Source organism: Harpia harpyja, chromosome 2, assembly GCF_026419915.1.
Source record: "Harpia harpyja isolate bHarHar1 chromosome 2, bHarHar1 primary haplotype, whole genome shotgun sequence".
In the NCBI taxonomy this organism is placed as follows: Eukaryota; Metazoa; Chordata; class Aves; order Accipitriformes; family Accipitridae; genus Harpia; species Harpia harpyja.
In genome coordinates, this window is record NC_068941.1 from 72,873,780 (window position 1) to 72,892,566 (window position 18,787).

At 41.9% G+C, this 18,787-nt stretch overlaps 2 protein-coding genes across 3 annotated transcripts; one reads left to right on the forward strand and one right to left on the reverse strand.

Moving 5' to 3' along the window:
• Positions 1–381: 381 nt before the first annotated feature.
• CLRN2 (clarin 2) lies at positions 382–6,014 on the reverse strand. The gene is made up of 3 exons (XM_052780401.1): positions 5,247–6,014; positions 1,200–1,379; positions 382–780 (listed from the first exon to the last, which is right to left on the reverse strand). The coding sequence occupies exons 1-3, from the start codon at positions 5,497–5,499 to the stop codon at positions 515–517; spliced, it is 699 nt and encodes a 232-aa protein (XP_052636361.1). The 5' UTR covers positions 5,500–6,014; the 3' UTR covers positions 382–514.
• Positions 6,015–6,190: 176 nt separating this feature from the next.
• Positions 6,191–17,374, forward strand: QDPR (quinoid dihydropteridine reductase). 2 transcript variants are annotated; one of them, XM_052780400.1, is made up of 7 exons: positions 6,191–6,394; positions 7,102–7,194; positions 8,646–8,742; positions 10,409–10,549; positions 12,901–13,009; positions 14,435–14,518; positions 16,512–17,374. In XM_052780400.1, the coding sequence occupies exons 1-7, from the start codon at positions 6,365–6,367 to the stop codon at positions 16,618–16,620; spliced, it is 663 nt and encodes a 220-aa protein (XP_052636360.1). In that variant the 5' UTR covers positions 6,191–6,364; the 3' UTR covers positions 16,621–17,374. The 2 variants fall into 2 exon arrangements, with proteins under 2 accessions (XP_052636360.1, XP_052636359.1); XM_052780399.1 differs by lacking the exon at positions 6,191–6,394 and adding an exon at positions 6,795–6,954.
• Positions 17,375–18,787: the final 1,413 nt, after the last annotated feature.

Here is an 18,787-nt window from a genome sequence, read left to right on the forward strand (position 1 = left end):
TGAGCGGCTGCGTGGTGCTTAGTTGCTGGCTGGGGTTAAACCACGACACAATGTGACGTCATGCCTAGTACATAAACTGGGGGGAGTTGGCCTGGGGGGGTGGATCGCTGCTCAGGAACTAACTGGGCGTCGGTCAGTGAGTGGTGAGCAATTCCATTGTGCATCACTTGTTTTGTATATTCCAATTCTTTTACTATTATTATTGTCATTTTATTATGCTTTCTTTCTGTCCTATTAAACTGTCTTTATCTCAACCCACTAGTTTTACTTTTTTTCCCACAATTTTCTCCCCCATCCCACTGGGTGGGGGGGAAGTGAGTGAGCGGCTGCATGGTGCTTAGTTGCCAGCTGGGGTTAAAGCACGACACTCACACATGTTAATTGCTGGTATTGTAGACTGACATCTTTACTCCTGTTTATACCAAAATCATCTATCCAAATCAAAAGCTGAAGAGCCAAGAAGCTGTTTCTATCATGACAGTTCACTTGACCAAAGCAGTTTTGTGTAAATTTTTTAGTACATGATATCTTCTGCTGTAACATTTGCTTCTTCTGTTTTAGTCTTAATTTTAGGGAAATGAATCCCACTAATGGCTATTAGCAGCAAATTTACTGCATGTGCTGTAGCACTTGCCACACAAAGCCAAAAACAGTCTTCAAACTGTTCTTCTAAGATGACGAATTGAAAGACGTTTTCCCGAAAATTGGCAATTCTTTCTGTGAGGTGATGAAGTTTCACAGCAGCCATAAAGCTGGTGACTGCAAGTACTACAAATCCACCTGCAACAAAATGGAAGAAGTATTCACCGTTGTTGTCAAAACAAGACAGACATTTTGGCTTATTGAATACAACAATGAGCATTATACAGAGTAGGGATAGACTTAGGCATGGCTTAAACACCTTCAAAATGCTCATTCTTTATTGTATGGCCAGACATCATACCAGTGTTTGTAGTAAAGCCTTTTTATCAGTGATACAGAGTCTAAAGACTGGCATTCATAGCTCCTGTAAAAAGCTGACTAGACACAATAAGCCGAGATGCCACCTGACAGTTCTGTTTTGATAGATGAGAATTCACTGCTAACTTCATTTTATTCACAAGTATTTAAGTTGAGGAGATATTTAGTAAGGCAAGAGAAGGAACTTTTAACATTTTGTATGAATGTGACTGGTGAAAAATACTGGTAAATTATTTTACCTGCAAGGAAGTTCCAAAGGCATACTCCTGCTGGACCTTTAATTGCCCGGTAAGGAACTTTTATTGCGTTAAGAATGCAGAATCCAAAACTGACCAGAGAAAAGAAAATGGCCACACAGAGGAACATTATAATCATCACGTGCAGGCCTGTATTCAGCTTTTTCACCATGTGTGGGAAAACTGTCAAGAAAAAAACCAAACATCTATTCAGTGTGTATTTTTTCTTGACAAAAGTAAACATCACACTGTACTGGTGCTACAAACTTAAATTATACTTAAACAAGAGGTGATCGATTCAGATTATTACATGCATCTTAGTTCATGACGCTTTATTTGTCACTACATCAGACAAACCAGGGATATTCTACTACAGGAATAATCCTTTACACAGGGTCTGTGAGTAAGGATTCAGGCTTAAGTCCTGTTTTATTTATCTAGTTGTGTTAATGTCTTTATCTCTGCTGCTGTATCATCTGCTGCATTCTTTTCTGTCTCTTTTTCATCTCTGCTCTTCATCCCAAACTCCTTTTTTTGAGCTTTCCATTTCTGTCCCATGCTTTTAATCTCATCCCTTTAAAGTCTGATAGTCCCAGTTTCCTTGTCCAGCCCCTTGCTGCCTAAAGTAGTATGACTGCTTTCTGTGTTTATTTTCTCATGTTATTCTTCTTTCTCTCTCTTCCTCTCTCTAATACTGGCTCCAGTGAGATTTACTCTGATTTAATACTTCCTAATCCCACAGGTTTCCACTTTCAGATTCCCTTCTTGGTTTCTTATCTAGTGTTTATGGCACCTTTATGCTCTTCTGGGTATCTGGCAGCATTTTAGTTACATTTGTAGGAAGCTTGTGAAGTATTGCTGTCAGGTGGGCTTTAGGTGGAGCACTCACATGTTCTGCTATAGGCATGACCTCTTCCTCAGCAGCCTGTCGCTCACCTGTCTCTAAAGAACGGTTACTTTCTTGTTTTTGTCTTCACAGGTGGAGTTACTTTGCTGGAGGGCCAGATTGGCCAGCAGCAGGGAAATGTGGAACACCTGAGTATTCAGTTTATCCTGCAGCCCTTTAGTAACAGAATCAGAAGAAATGCGAGTAGGGAATTATAGGTGACATGCTGACTGGCAGGAAAGAGAGAAGCTAATCAAGAGAAACCTTAAAATACAAGCTGATTAAGAAAAAACCTTCAGGTAGTGTAGCACTGCATGCTTGTACATGTTTTGAAGACCTAACTGCCTAATTACTAAAAAGAAGGTACATTATATTATACACAAATAAATAGATTGCTTCCTATGCTGCATAACTGAAAAAAAATCCAAACAGGCCGCATAGAAAGTAGGCAGCAATAATTAGTAGATGTCACAGTGAATATCAGGTGTACAATTCGGTCATCATGAAATGACAGAATTATAGTAGATTATGTGGAAAACATCATACTGTACAAATTCCATACAAAAATTCATTATTTGACAGTTCTGCTTTTTTCAGTAGCTCATTCTGGGGTTGTAGTTAGGCCTGCTGTACGTGGGAGCTACAGAAGAGACTCTGACAAGAAGAAGAAAGGAATGCAGTAAATGAGAATCAGAAGTATGTATGAGAAATGGGAAGCCAGAAACTAGCTTGCTTTCTTACTGGAAAATAACGGGCAGCGTAACAACAACGCAAGTGGAATTTACCCTTCTTACAAACCAGCATAGTTTTTAGGGTGATTGTAAGGATTCTTTTGCCTCTTTTCTGAGGCTCTCAGCCAAGTCCCAAAGATACGACCAGTGAGCCTGGCTTAGTAGGCAGAAATAAGAATCCTCAGGAAGGATATTGCCATGGAGGCTCCTGACACATTCCAGCTGTGTTTGCTATACACCAGCAAAATGCCTGTCTTTCCTAGCTCATTCTCAGGGCTTGATTCAGTTGTCAAAACATAAGCATCTTATGCCAATTTAGATGTCTTAGGGCTACCACAACAGCCATGTGGGTCTACCATACATGCCGCACTATGTGTGGGACACCTTCAGAAGCAGCAGCTGGAGGCCAGGTGATACACCTTGGGGAGTCTAAGATAGCACTGGACACCTATTATGGCAATTGAATCATGCTGTCACTGTCCCAGTTAAAAGAGAATGTGCCAGCTGTAAGCCTACTCCAGTGAATGTTAACAGAGTGAAAGGCGATGTACTAATAACCATATATTATTGTGATTTGGAATTCCAAAGTTTTGGAGCTACTGCGGTACTGCAGCATATGAGGTGCTGCCTGTGCAGTCCATTTATGCTAACACATTCCCCAAGAAAAGTCTCCCGTATCTTGCTCTGCAGTAAGTTCAGAATGCTTGGAGATTAAAGGGGACATTCAAAGCAAAAAAAGTCAGGTCAGACCAGAAGTCCTGCTGACCATTGTGCAAAAGCATTTAACAGCTTTGTATACTACGGTGATACCATTGTGAAAGTAGCAAACCCGATAGAGCTATTAAAATACTTCAAAGGGAAAATCTCTGGGACACTTGTTACCTAAAGGCATGGTTGTGCCCACTGCACTTAATGACCCAATTTTACAGTTCTAACGGAGAATTCTTACTAGCTTCAGCGAGAGCTTTCTTTGTCTAAGGAGTATAGGATCATGTCCTCCAAATACTTACCAATGCAGTCCAGAGTGATGGTGGAACATTTGGCCTTCCTCTCAGGTTACACAGTAATTAATCAGAAAGTTTATTAAAGAGTCCAGAAAGTTGTACAGAGATTTAAAGGAGATTGGCTACTTTTTTCCTCGTTCTCTCTGACAGGATAGGGTGAAAGAACTGGGACTGTATTTCTGAATGCCCTGAAGAGGAGCAGAGCAGAGGTGGAAGAGCTTTGACCTGATGGCCTGTCTGCCAGCCATTCAAACTCACTAGACAAAGCATTTGAGCATGACTGCTATGTCCATGTCATGAAGCTGCATCTGCAGTCAGAGCTGGAGCAAGACTTGGTTATTGTAAAAGCTATCAGTCCAAATTCATCACATCTTAACAACTGGTCATGCTGATCTAAGCTGAGGTGGCTCTGGTTCTCTTCTCCATTTCCTGTGAAGTCCCACAGTCCTGCCTTCCTTTGAGTTTTTATAGTGGTGCTCGTGCAGTTGTGTAGTCAGCCATGATCCTATGAGAAACTAATTTTTTTTTTTTTTGGTAGGTTAATTTTTTGGCCAGCTTAACTTAACTTCCTGAACTATCTCACCACAGCAACTACCAGAGCCATTGCAAAGGATCGGGCAGGACAGCATTGCTGTGGGCCAGGGATAGAGTGAGACTGCAGCAGCTTCGACTTGTATTGGTTTAAGTTGCAGTGGATCTGCACACTGAACTAAAAATCTTCAATGCAAAGTATCATTTTCACTACAGCATAGGATGTGTGAAAACTGGAAATCATCCAAAGTACAGATCAACATCTGAGTGCTTTTGAGACCTCAAGAAAATCTTTTACGTTAAAAGGAATACATTTGTAAGAGTTTCTACATTTTTAAGAGTTCAGCAATTTTTTCTCTCCAAAGTTACCAGAAAAGAAGGTAAAAATTTCTCCAACATGTTAATAAAGTTAGAAGTATCTGCTATGGCAGACATCTGCATTAGGAGAGCTAGAGGAATACAGAAATGTGGACAGCTACATAAATCTCTACTTCTTAAAGGAAAAAAGAAAGGAGGAGTTCAACAGAGAAGGCAAGGACAGAGAGTCACAGAGAGATTGCAGAGCAACATGTGGCTTAGGAAAAAGCCAGTCAAGGGGAAAGTAAGATTTACAGGGTCATCTCCAAATGACTTTCACTCCCTTCAAGAGACTAAAAGAAAACCCTCAATCTAGCCCTAGGGATTTTTTTTTCCCATCTTGACTCCAGGATGACTGGAAGAAAAAAGCTAGCCTGAAATGATGGAGACTTACATTCACACTCAGATTGCAAACCATAAAGGCCACAGATATAAATTTAATAATAATAATTTGTATTCTGTAAGTTCTGTAAACAAGAATAGAGTGCTTTTAAAGTTGAAGTAGACATTAGACTAAAGATTCAACGAAAATTGTACTTACTTGTGAATTTGGAACGCCGCCCGCCCAACCCACACTGGCGTATTTTGCCACCCCGAAAGAGTCCGTAGTAAATTTCCCCGATGAACTTGACCAGCTCCGGATCTGTGGCATTGACCAGATCAGCTCCTGTTTTGCAAAGGATCTTTCCAGTCATCCACTTTGGGGTCCCCATTGCAACAACAATCAAGATAGAAGACACAAAACTTATTAGGGAAGCCAAGGCAAATAAAGTCTTTTTAAAACAGCCAGGCATCCTAGTGGTTTCAAGGAATCAGCTCCAAGGCCTCTCTGCAGCAATCAGGCATGCTTCCCATTTTTTCTCATGCCCTGAAATCCACAAATGAATAGCAGGCATTTCAAAATACATCTCATTGTATTTTGAAGCTCCAGAAATTAATCTGTACGGTTAAAAATCAAGTCCAAAACCACATTTTGCTGCGACAACATCCTGAAGCGGTTGCAAGTAACGGCTTCATTACACTGTGGTGCGGTGATGCTTGTTTCTGCAGAAGGCAATCCTATACCTATTGCCTGGCTTATGTTTCATCAGAGGTTTAATTGTCCTCAAATGACAAGTTCTTTACTGTGGCCTCATGGGAAGAAAATGAGGAGCAGAGTCCAGTTTTTCAGATTATTAAAAGCGCGGGTAAATAGCCGCGCGCGAGGGACAAGGCATTAAAGCCTCACAATTTGTCAGCAGGATTCTGCTGGCGCCTCAGCCGCGTTGAGCTGCCTTCTCTCGGCGCCTACTCCCACCCTGCCTCTAAGCGTCACTGCGGTCAGAGCTACCAGCACCGTACGTTCGGCTCGGAGCGGTGCCCTTCCATCCCTGAGCCCGGTAACTGAGGGACGTAAGTGATGTCTGACGACGCCGAGGCCTCACGTACGCATCTTCCGAGTTCAAACGGGACGCACACAGCTCCTTGCCGCCCGGGGGGCCCGGCCGTAGGTGCCGCGCCAGCGGCGGAGCGCAGGTGCTCGGGGACTGAAGCGAGCTGCGTAATTCAAGCTACAGGTGCGATCCCGGCGTACTAAAGAAAACCGGCCCTAGCTACCCTCGCTTCTACGGTTACTGCTACTCAAGACCTGCAGGGATCTTTACAACCACTGATTAATGAATGAATCCTGGCAGCGTCCCCGGGAGGCAGGTAACGCAGTCCGCCGCTGGAGCTCAGGCCGGCTGGGGAGGGGAGGCAGGCACGGTGGGTGAGTGAATGAGTGAGTGCCCGTCCGCCCGCCCAACATGGGCACGCCGCCGGCGGCTTTCGCCCCGGGCCAGGCGCAGGCGCTGAGGGCGCGGGGGAGCCGCGGGTGGAGGAGTTCCTGAGGTGAAAGTCTCGCGGCGGCGCCCCCTGAGCCCTGGCTGGCGGGCGGGCGGGCAGGCAGGCGCGCTGGCGCTCAGCCTACGCACCGCCATTTCTCCTTCCCCCGGCGCCGGCACGGCCCCCTGGAAGGCAGCGGCAGGACCGGCCCTCCCGCCCAGCCACCCAGGGCCGGGCGCTGCCGCCCCTCGCCCGCCCCTCGCAGGGGGCAGCCCGCATGCGCCGGCGGGGCCGAGCGGCTAGGCCAGGCGACGGGGGAGGGAGGCAGCGCCGGAGCTGGAGCGGGGCGGGCAGCGGGCATGGCCGCGGCAGGCAGGGTGCTGGTGTACGGGGGCAGAGGGGCGCTGGGGTCCCAGTGCGTGCGGTACTTCAGGTCCAGGAACTGGGTAAGGGCCGGGCCGGGGGGTGGCGAGGCGGGGACCCCCCGCCGAGGGGAGCGCTGCCTCCCCGCCGGGGCGGCGCCCGCGCCGCGGGGCAGCGTCAGGCGGGTCGGAGAGCGGGCCGCTAACGCGCCGTTCCTCTCGCCGCGGCAGTGGGTGGCCAGCATCGACCTGGCGGAGAACGAGGACGCCAGCGCCAGCGTGGTGGTGGGGGCGACCGAGTCCTTCCCCGAGCAGGCCGAGCAGGTGGGTCAGCGCCGGGCTGCGGGGCGGCCCGGCCCTCCCCTCCCCGGGCGAGGCCGTGGAAGCGGGGCACCCAGCCTCTCTCCCGTCGCCTTTTCCTCCATTCGCCCGTTGCCCGCAGCTGTAGTAGCAGCAGTGGGGAAGGCGGCGGGGGGGGGGGGGGGATCCTGTTTGGGGCAAGAAGCCGCCGCTGTGGGGCTAAGGAGCCCGGCCGGTGGCGGTCCTGCCGCAGTGCCGTCAGCCCGAAGATCCTAGCTTCTGCTCGTCGCTGCTGCTTACTTTTTTTTTTTGTAATTTCCCTTTAACCGCATGCGTGCGTGCATGAATATGCAGAAAGAGCTTGATCTGGGAGTTTTGGAGGTTGAGCACGTAAGGGGGTTTTGCGTTATTTTTCTCTTGGTGACTTGAAAAGCCGCAGACTTTTCAGATGAGTATAATGAAGATGGATTACGACATTTTAAAATGCAACACCTCTTTCTAATGTCCTAATTCTTACATGTGTCGTGTGTAGGTAGATGGTATACTCAGAGCATGCAAACCCTAAGCCCCGATGGGATCCCTAGAGAATGCACTGGTTTCCACAAAGGTAGATACAGGAGAATCCAAGCCAGCCTAAAAACCGCTTTGTCTTATTCTCAAGAGATGGGATTTAATTTTTTTAATTTTAACTTTTGAACCTATTTCTGTTATTGATAAACTGAATCACTAGCCAATATGTTTTCCTTACATCTGCGCAACTCTTAAGGCTTTTAAAGAGTAATATAGAATGTTTGCAACGTATTTTTCAATGCTGAACCTTTGTGAAAACCGGTAGATTTTTTTTCCTTTTGTTGAGAGATGGATTGTTTGCTTTTCACTTTGGCAGAGAAGATTCATAGCCAACAAATTCATTACCAACTGTTAAGTCTTATAATTGAAAGATAAGAAGATACTGGATATTTAAAAGTATGGCAACTCAAATTTAGGGGCGAGACTCGAACTGATGGTTGTGGTCTAGATGGAAGCAATAAGGCGGCTAATCCTTAGTTGTTCATTTCTTGCACTGTCATCAAAAGTGACACCAGTAGTCCTATTCAGACCTGGAGTTGCATTTCCCATATTAAACAGCACCATAATACCCACAGAACCACCTGTCAAAAAGTAAGTCACAATTAAAAATTTTTGTTAATGATGTAGGTAAGGGTCAGATCTTTCAGTCCTGCTCAAATCGGTTATTTCAGTGACATCACGCACTGTATGGTCTGACTTTTATCTATAGTTATTTTTCAACACAATTACTTTGTTTTGAGTTCATAGATCATAAATGTTAATTTTCTGCAGCTGTTTAAATTGTTATGTGTTGTGTTACTCGGCTACATAACTGGAAAAAAGTAACTTTTAAGGCAGTCTTGATATTTACTCCTTTAGCTTATCAGTCCAGTGTTTTCAACATGGTTTTGTTTGATGTATTGAAGGTGACAACAGAGGTTGGAAGACTTCTTGGTGAAGAAAAGGTGGATGCGATCTTGTGTGTAGCAGGAGGATGGGCTGGAGGCAGCGCCAAAGCTAAATGTAAGCCTTTGGTACATGCATGCTAGTGAACATGTGAATGAATCCTTAAAAATCATGGTAATAAAGATATTTGAGGTCCTCTTTCTTCCTGAGTCCAGAAGAGGACATAAGCGTGAAAGTACAAAATAGCTCAGTCACAATGCTTCTTAGCGCTTCTCTGAATTTTTGCTGTCCGTTAAGTTTGTACAGTGCTTAGTATTCTCAGTAATACTCTCTGATGCACCAATTTTCATCAGAAAAATCTTTATGAAGGAGTTCAGCATTATTATCTACGAACTAACTTTTGCCAAGGTTACCTGTGTCAGGCAAGTTATGTAAGACAGTGGCTGGGCAGAAACATCAATGTTGTTTCCTAATTCATTGCTTTATGCATAAAACCTCAGTTGCCTCCTGCAGTGCTCTGAGCTATTACTGTGCAATACAGTATTGGAAGGAGCTGTCTAATGACCTGAGATCACGCTACAGAAAAAAGCCTTCAGTTTAAAAAAAGCATGTAATATAATAAAAAATATAATGTAATATTCGGAATGAAATTTTGTACTTTGCCCACTAGTGTAGTGATAGAAGAAAAAAATATCGACTTGTTTTCTGTCTGAAGCAAATCTGGTAAAATGTGTCCTTTTCTGCCCCCCTTCCAGTTTGGACATTACAGGCAAAGATTTCTTTTTAAAGAGAGACAGTGTGGGAAGGCATATACACTTACACCACAGTTGCGTTATATTGGATTGTTATTAGTATGCACTGTATTTTAAATAAGGTAATTTATCATAACCATTATTTATAGTAAAGTTATTGGTAGGATAGCAGGACATCTTGGGATAGGTGGTAGGCTTATGTCACAGAGTTATTTAGGCTTCTTCCATATTGTGTTATGGAAATGGTTCTTTCTGAATACTGAAGTCTTTTACATGGATAGTTGTTTTTTTTTTTTCTTTTTCCATGCAGATACTGATAATAAAAAACAATGATGAGAGTTCAGATTTTGATTTCATTTGAAGTTCTGGTGTACCTCCGCCAGTAGGCTGCCTTACCAGAGGTTGCACTCCAGTATGTAGGGGCACTGGAATGTACACTTGGTACAGTGCAGATGCATGCATATTCGATATTCCATACCAGTGTACTACTGTCAGGCAGACAGATTGTTTCTTGGTTTACGAAGTAATCTGGTGATAAATACTTTTTTGTTCAACTCCTTTATCTCAGGGAGTCTTCTGTCTGCATACTAATGGACCGTAGCTCTTTTGCAGCCAGTGAGGAAGTTACAGAAAGAGATCATGCTACTGCAAGGTGCGATGAGGCTAATGTGAGAGTTTGGAGATCCTTGACATAGATTGAAGCAATGCCTACAGGAGTTTCAAGAACTTGGAAATATTTGAACCATTAATGGAGAGCTAATGGAACTATCTTGTGTTTATTTTTTTTATTTCTGGTAATGAGAAAGCAGATAATTGCCTAGAACATATGCCGTAAAGCTGGGACTCAGAGCCCAAAGAGAAGGGAGATACAGAAGACATAAATTGATATGCTACCCGGTGTGGAAGTAGAAAATGGTAGAAAGCATGTTTTCATAGTCCTGTCACATAGTGCTGTTGCACTCAGTGTGACAGTAAGGAAGTTAGAAGTTGTCTATCTTATAGTTAATTTCACTGATTCTCTCCCTCATCAGCTTTATATAAAAACTGTGATCTGATGTGGAAGCAGAGCGTTTGGACGTCGACTATTTCCAGCCACCTAGCCACAAAACATCTGAAACAAGGAGGCCTCTTGACTTTGACAGGAGCTCAAGCTGCTTTATCTGGAACCCCAGGTAAAATGCAATGCATGGTAACTGCTGCGACATCAACAGTTACAGCTATCTGTTAGTCTGAGCATTGTTGTTTGTAAAGCAACAGTTTCACTCCCCAATTTCTTGACATCTAGTACAAGTGGAAAATTGCTGCTGAAACACTTAAGGGAAGTGTAATTTTACAGGTAGCAGTACTGAAGCTCTTGAAGCTGGAGTGCAAACAGAATCAGTATTTAAATATTTGACATGCATTGGTGAAATGTACTTGGCTAATAAATGATACAGTAAAAAAAAGTTCGGAAAATAACGAAGAATAGAAGCACACAGCAAGCTGTAAGTACAGTGCTTAAATAAAGTTAAATCTTCTATTTGTGTTCTGAAAGGCAGAGTCCTTGATTGCCCAATTTTTCCATTAGTGATTACTTAGCCGATTCTGTTAACTATGCTTGTCCTGTTCATGTTCTGATTCCAGTCTGCCTTTGCTTCAGACATAGATAAGCTTGTTGACCTTTGGCTTTGCCCTCCACTATTTAATACAAACTATTGAGTTTTTTCATCTCACTCCTCGCCATGTTGGTCCGCATGGAGGAAGAAATCTGGGAGCAATTTAAAATTTAAAAAAAACAAAGCACTGACAAACAAGCCCACAGGCAGGGAGAGGCGTTTGAGACAAATACTCTTATTTCCCAATCTTTTATTAGTGTGACTTCAACAATATTTTGATGAGACATAGATACTAAAATTTATGAATATTCCTGAAAGCTGTGTCTAAAACTGTTCAGGAAAAATATGCTATAGTTTCTATTTAATGATTTTACCTTCTATGTTTACAGCTGCATCTGGCATAGTCCGAAGATAAAAGGCTTATTTTATGGGAATAAGCAGATGAATAATTTACTGTGTACTACTGACTGACCATATACAAATGAAAAAACATGAACTGTGGCAAACTTTCATGTTTTATGTTTGGGTGGTTTTGGGAGGTAGGGACCACAACACAGGAAAGTGATTTGCGTTCATGTTTTGAACTAGCTGGTTTCAAAGAGTCTGACTTTTTCTAAAAAAACACAGCAGTGCTTTGGGCAAACACATGCAACTTATTAACTTCAGGAAGAATTGGGAAAGAGTTGTTACTCAACTTCTGCAAATATGACTTGTTAGGCTCGTTACTACCAGCCATTACAGAAGGAATCATCTTTTTCTTGTTTGCTGTTAGTGGTTTTTTTTTTTTTTCTTCCCTATGTGAAAATATTGACTCACATAATGCAAATTGAAGAATACTGGAAGTTTATATAAAAAGTTACAGAAACAGTCTGACAGTGGCTAAGAAATGTAGAAGCATGAAAAGGTTTAAGAAGACTTGGAATGTTTGGTTTAGACAAGACAAGAGGGGAATATGATAGAGATGCAAATGGTTTTTATTGTAACAATAAAATAAGTTAGCTACTGCTGCCCATGATTCCTCCTAATAAAAATGATGTTATACAATATGTCTAATTGAATATAATGGAAACACTTCTACAATGCAAAATTACCTTTAACTTTGATACAAAATACTTCCTCAGGAACATTGGAAAGCGGCTGAGTAGTTATATAGATGGCTAGAAAGGCATCCAGCTGTAGTAGACAAAATACGTTGATGTTTTCATATGTGCTTCATCTGTGTCTGGGCTGCTTGGCAGATATATACCATGAGACATCTTAGACCTATGGGACCCTGATTGTACCTGACCAGTGTGCCTTATGCTCTCATTCCTGTTGCTCTTACACTGCTAACTACTGTCTGCCTAGAAAGCAACAGTGTTTAGGAAGAAGTTTGCTTTACCTGTAGGTTATTTAGTAATTTCCTACCATGAGGGGTTTTTTTGTAGTTTTTGCCAAAGGGCCTGTCAGACTTGGGATGCTGACGAAGTGAATTACAGTTCTGGAGACAAGTGAGCTGTATCTGTGTGAGTCCAAACCTGCAAATACCTTAGTCATATGATTAAAATTAATGGACAATTCCCTTACTAAAGTCTATAAGCATCTTCACTTACCCTGTTAGATTTGCAAGGTTAGCCCTGTAGGTCCCATCCTTCAGGGCACATTTGGGTACACTAACTAAATGTACTAAACTCAGTAAGCTGCTCATTTCTATAGTGCTGAGTAAATTGAGTTCTGTGATAGTTCCTGGATGTCTAGTAAGAGCTTTTTGTTTTTTCTTTTTTCCTTTTTTAATACGTATGTTTTGATAATGTTTTAAAAGTCTGATTCTGTTCTGGTTGTGGTAAGTGGTCTTAATATTCATCAAACAATCTGAGTTTCTGTCATACTAATGATGATATCAAGAGCTGTTTTGATTGTGCTCTAATTTGCCTGTTTTTAATTGTTAGGGATGATTGGCTATGGCATGGCCAAAGGAGCAGTGCATCAGCTTTGTCAGAGTTTAGCTGGTGCCAATAGTGGCTTGCCATCTGGTTCTGCTGCTGTTGCCATTTTACCGTAAGTGGTTGCATAGTTGCATCTGCCTGTCTTGTTTTATTTAATTACTGCTGTAACCTGGAGTCACATGGATATGCGTGTGATGTCCTTTTCACAGTACACAAACAGCTTCTCAGACCTATGTACAGTTTCACAGAGAAATGAGACATCTTGAATGTATCAACAAAATGATATGCAAGTCACCCTAAAAATGATTAAGTTCTTTTCTTGTCCTTTCCTTTGCAAAACAGTAGTGGATGTTAGGATTAAAATTTGATTTGCTTTTAACCAGTTTAACCGTAGCCATTCATTAATGTGTGATTTCCTCCCCCCCCCCCCAAGTATAGAGAGAACTCTGAAAATGAGATGAGCTATTCAGCACAGTTTTACTTGGCTCTGTGATAATAGTAAAGCAAAGGATTACTTTACAAGTTTTGACTAGGTTAAAGAAGCTTCTTCATAAGGTGCTGCATATCTATGCTTGATCAGTAAAATGAGGTCACTTTAAGGGCCTGTGAAAAGAAAAAGTTTAGCTTTTATTTGCCTCTCACAGCTTTCTTTTTGATGAGGAAAGCTAGAAAAAGGTGGATGGCCTCGTAGGTCTTCACTATGTGTAAATTTATCAATTCTGCTACAAAAACTAAAAGTATTTTTCTTGCCAGGTCTATATCTAGTTCAGGACCTGAAACTTAAGACTAAAGAGTTCTGTATAGGAATTTGGAACACTACCTGAGTTCTCCCTGCTTTGTTTTCCTCATACACATGGTCTTATGCGCATTTCTTCAGGTCAGAGACCAACGGCATTAAAAGTGTTTGGATAATTGACACCACCTTCTACAGAGCGTTACAGACAGGCAGACACCAAGATCACCGGACTTCTGGGCATTCTGTGCTTGCATAGTTCTTATGCAAAACTTTGTTTTTGAGTGAATTTTTGAGAGAGTAATTACACCTTGGATTGTCAACAGCATCTCGGTGAGGGAGTTGTGAAAAGTTCACCCCTTAATATCATTGTATGTAGTGTAAATACGTATCATCAAAGTCAAAACTTCCTATGCTTGTGCACTTAATTTCTGCATTTGCAGCTGGCATGAGGCTAGTTGAAAGCATGGATGTAGTGCATATGTGCTGTGCAGTACATGCGAACAAACGTATTGCTGCCATTCCCTGTCTGCACGAGATAGCCCGCAGCTCCCTTCAGTCCAAGTGATTGCCCTAATGGGCTGGATGTCATCAGTGAGCCAGGAAGGTGAGGGGTTATGGGTTGGAGCCTTTGATACACATTGAAACTGATGGTTATATGCTGTTAACACATGTAGAGGATGCAAGGGAAATCCATACCACGTGGTATAAAAGTCAAGCGTATGTTATGGCAATGAACAGAAGCAGGTAGCCCTCGTCAGAAATATGATGTGTAAATAAAAGGCTTATCTTTTTTAATCACAGGGTTACCTTAGATACACCAGCAAACAGGAAGTCAATGCCTGACGCAGATTTCAGCTCCTGGACACCCTTAGAATTCATTGCTGAGTGAGTATCCGTGTGATAATTAAGCAATTCCTCACTGTCTCTCTTGCTGCTGCATCTTACTGCATGTTCTTTCTAAATAGCTGTCTTGGATTTGGGTGTGTTTTTTCCTCTGTCATCTCCTCATTGTGTATGTTTCTAAATCACGTTGGGCTTATTGCACAGGCTTCTTAACTGGAGAAAATTAGCCCAACTCTGTCAACCTCAGCATCTGTACGCCAGTTATTCTGACAAGGGAGATAGCCTTAAGCAGTTGGAAGCCAGAGAATCTCATAAAGCCTGTAGACAAATTAAATTGCAGACAGCAGAGGCAGGAGACAGTAGTCTGGCCTAAAGGTGGACTGCAAATAGGCATGTAAACTTTCGTGGGATTTTTTTCTTTTAAACACTCTTTACTGCCCAGTCTATGGTGTGTTAGTTCACTTCTGTCAGCTGGCAAAATTCCTGCTCTTGTTTAGAAAAACTTAGTCAAGATTTTTAAATTTTTCATCATCCACAAAGGCTTGTCCAAAATGATGTTGCAAAATGCTGAAACTTCAACTGTAGCTTATGTAACAGCAGGCTGAGATTATAAGGCTTACTGTTTCTCATTCCTCTCAGTTAGAGAGTGTGCAGCGTAAGTACTGCTTTCTGTGATGTGATGAGGAGTAGCAAACATGCTGCTGAGGGTGAGTTGTCAAAAGGAAGAAAGTAAGGAGACAACTCTCTTGCCTCTTTGAGGAAAAACAAAGATGAGTCTACGTTCATACATGTAAAGAGCTTACTCTTACACATTTTTGAAGTCTTTTAGAACTGGCACTGAAACTGCTTTTACATATCGCTAATTGTTCAGAGAGTAGTTTAGTTCTGACATTAGATTTCTTTTTTTTGTGACTTTTTTTTAAGTTGGACGTCAGAGTGGGAGGTGGTTTTTGTTGTGAGAAGCCTGTGCAGCTGTTTGATGTGGCTCTTTAAAAGGGCCCCATCAGTTGAACTTAGTTGGCCTAAAAATGTTCAAAAAAAAAAATCTTTAATTTATTGTGCTCCAGAGACTGCTTAGCCAGATGTTGTGGTTTTACAAATTCATTTTTTTAATTTTAACTTCTAAGTATTTTTTCCTTATGGGAGAATTAGGTTGATTGGTTAGGTTTGTTTCTTGGGTTCTAATTCCCTAAACTTTAAATCCAGCTTTGAAAACTGAAAATCTCACTGGCTGTGGAAGAAAAACATCCAATATTGTTAAGTGTTGGTAACATCTGCATCTTGGGAAGGATGCAGAAAATCTTTTCCTACATGGAATTTTTGGGCACTTGAATTTTGTGCCCTGGAAACCATTGCGTCAGATAGCAACTGCCATGTTGGAACATCCTGCTATGTCTGCAACATTGGAAGGGTTGATGGACCTGAAAAATATACTGCACTTTCTGTATTCTGAGTAAGGAGTTTGTATTGCATTTTGATAAGGAGTGTTCTGGTGTGCTACCTAGAATGAGTCCATCTTACTCGGTGCTATTTTGGATGTCTTAAGGCTTTCTATGCTTCTGCTGAGACCACTTTTGCAGTTAAATATCAAGTGTTATAATGGCCTGTTGGCAGGCTAATGGTTTAGCAACTCTTATTTTAGCCATAAATCTGTGTTTCTGATACATACTGTAAAGGCAACTTAAATAGTCTCTCCTTCCCCTTTTCAAATTTTTTTTTAACTTGGAAAAAAACTTGCCACTTTGGCTTGCTACTTTGATGTTTTAAACTCCTAGCCTTTTCCTTTGAGATGTTCTGAAAATCCTGTGTGTGCACGGTAAAGCCCTACGGATTTCTGTGGGCCTCTGTCCAGCTCTGAGGGTCCGAATCCAGTGATCACACTGCCAGTTTACAAGGTACATAGAAATCACTAGAGAGGGCAATAGGAAAAGAAGGAAACAGGTTTTTATTTTATGCTTCCTGTCAATATACCTGATAGTAGCGTTTATTTTTTTTCCTCCTCCTCACCCTGTTTTATCCATTTATTTTAAAACAGGACCTTTTATGACTGGATAACAGGAAAGAATCGACCAAACTCGGGTAGTCTAATCCAGGTGATAACTACAGGAGGGAAGACTGAACTAGTTGCAGCAGCACATCTTTGATGTCAGTCGCTTAAGATGGTGGAACTTCAGCAAAGGCGAAGCTATGGAAAATCTGTCTGCCAGTATAATTTGGATGGTCTTCTCTATCCAGTGATTGTAGTTATGTAATTAATGGAACCAGATTTCAAGTAATACTTATGTGCTGTCAGTTGTGAACTATCAGCATTTGTTTACCAACGAGTATCAAGTATTTGTCTCTAAATGAAAGTTGCAGGCTTTAAAGTCTGTAGATGTCCTAATTCTGAGCATTGTATGTCAACTTACCTGTTTTCTCTGAAATGGTAATTGTGCTTTATATATGTGATTACATGACATAATTGTGGTTTGTTTGTTTCTTTTTTCTCTTTCAATGTTTCTGGCAACTTAGTGTGAGTCTTTCAGTAGTCTGTCTTTTTCTGTCTGAGAATATAACCTTGCCCCTGCATATTATGTTGGCTCTAATTATAGGAAACATTGCAGTCATATATAATGTCCTAGTCTTGTACCATTTTTCTTGTGAATGTCCCACTGTGTAGAGATTACTCACTTGAGAAGGAGTTCCTGATTTGCCTTACAGTTTATAATCTGCTATCAGGCCTACAGTTGTAGGATAAAACAGTTGTTCTGCCAGATGATTAGTATGTCTTTGTGTTAGTCATGATGGTTCTTTACTTTTTTGAAAAAGTGCTGTAAAGAAGTACTAGAAAAAGCATACACACGCTTCTATTTGAATATGGAACTTTTTGTGCTAAATAAATGTATATTGTTTTATGTACTGGGCTGTCTCCATCACTGTAATGCAAATATCTGGGTAACATTTTGATCAGTTTAACTGAACTTGCAGTTCAGTTATGGCAAAGGACTTCATTTTTTGCTTATTTCCTTCTGATCATGCTGCAGAAAATACATTTCTGGTGGTAGAGGTGCAAAAGAGCTGCACAGCAAAAACAGGTGCAAAAGCCTGCACAGAGGCAGGCCTTCAGCTGGAGCAAATGTTTTCTTTAATCCAGCTACATTACATGGAAATACAGTTTGGTTGCAGAGTGAAAGTATTGCCTATTCTGACCATAGACTTACATGGAACCAGTGCTTTCCATTTTTTTGGAGTATCTTGAAAACAATTGAATATGTGAAGTTGTATGTACATTCTTTCTATGTGCTTTCTTTATTAACTTCAGGGTTGTGTTGGGGAAGGATTTACAGCCATGAGTCAGGAAACCTTTCCCTTCTCCCCACTAGGAAAAGCTCATATGTGCCCATGTCAATTTTAACATGGTCAGATGGCTGCATGATTGCCTTTTTTGGTGTGACTGTCCCTTTACTCATTTTGTTTTGCTGGGTGCAAAGGGGTAGAGGGGAAATTTTATGTCCTGTCAGACCACTCAAGAACTGTCAGTTCATGAAGCTGCTTTTGATTTTAAACGGAAGACTCGCAGCTATGCTGTTTGACCAGCAATGTCTACAGGCTAGGAGTACAGACAAAAACTGCAAGGCACTGATAAGGAATGAAATGATAAGGTGTTACTTGATTATTCTGGAAAAGGGAAGAGCTAATGTACTACAAGCTTACATGATTTGAAGGCTTCCCTTTGCCAAGCTAGCTGAATTTCCAAGTTGCCGTGTTGTTCTCGCAAACATCTATTGAATTGTGTCTTGGAAGCTCCCTGAAGAGCATATCAAACTCTTGAATGGTGAAGGGAGCACGGCTGGGATTCCAGATGTGCATTTATACAGCTGTATAGGAGCACAGGGCCAAGGACCTAGCAGGCTGTATGGCTCATGAGTATTTTTGCAGAACTTGCTGTGGCAGAAGATAACACAGCAAATGGGACTAACATGAGCAGAGACTCTTTTATTTGCTAAGGGCTACAGGGGCTTTTCAGGCATCTTTGTAGATTATGCACATGTACCTGGAGCTTAATGTTATTAATAATAACCTGGTGGAAAAGGCAAATGGCTGGTCATTGGTCATGTTGAATTAAGTTGAAGGTTGTGGCTAACCAACCCTGAAATTATACAGGAGAAAGGAGGGAAACCGGGTTTAAATTTTGGTAGAGAACAAAAGGTCAGAAAAAGACAATGAGGTGTGATCCATGCATTTCAGAAGCTAGATTGATTCATTCTTTTCCATTAGAAAGACCGGATGGTCCTGGTAGGAAAACCTGAGGCAAATCTGTGGTTCTGACCC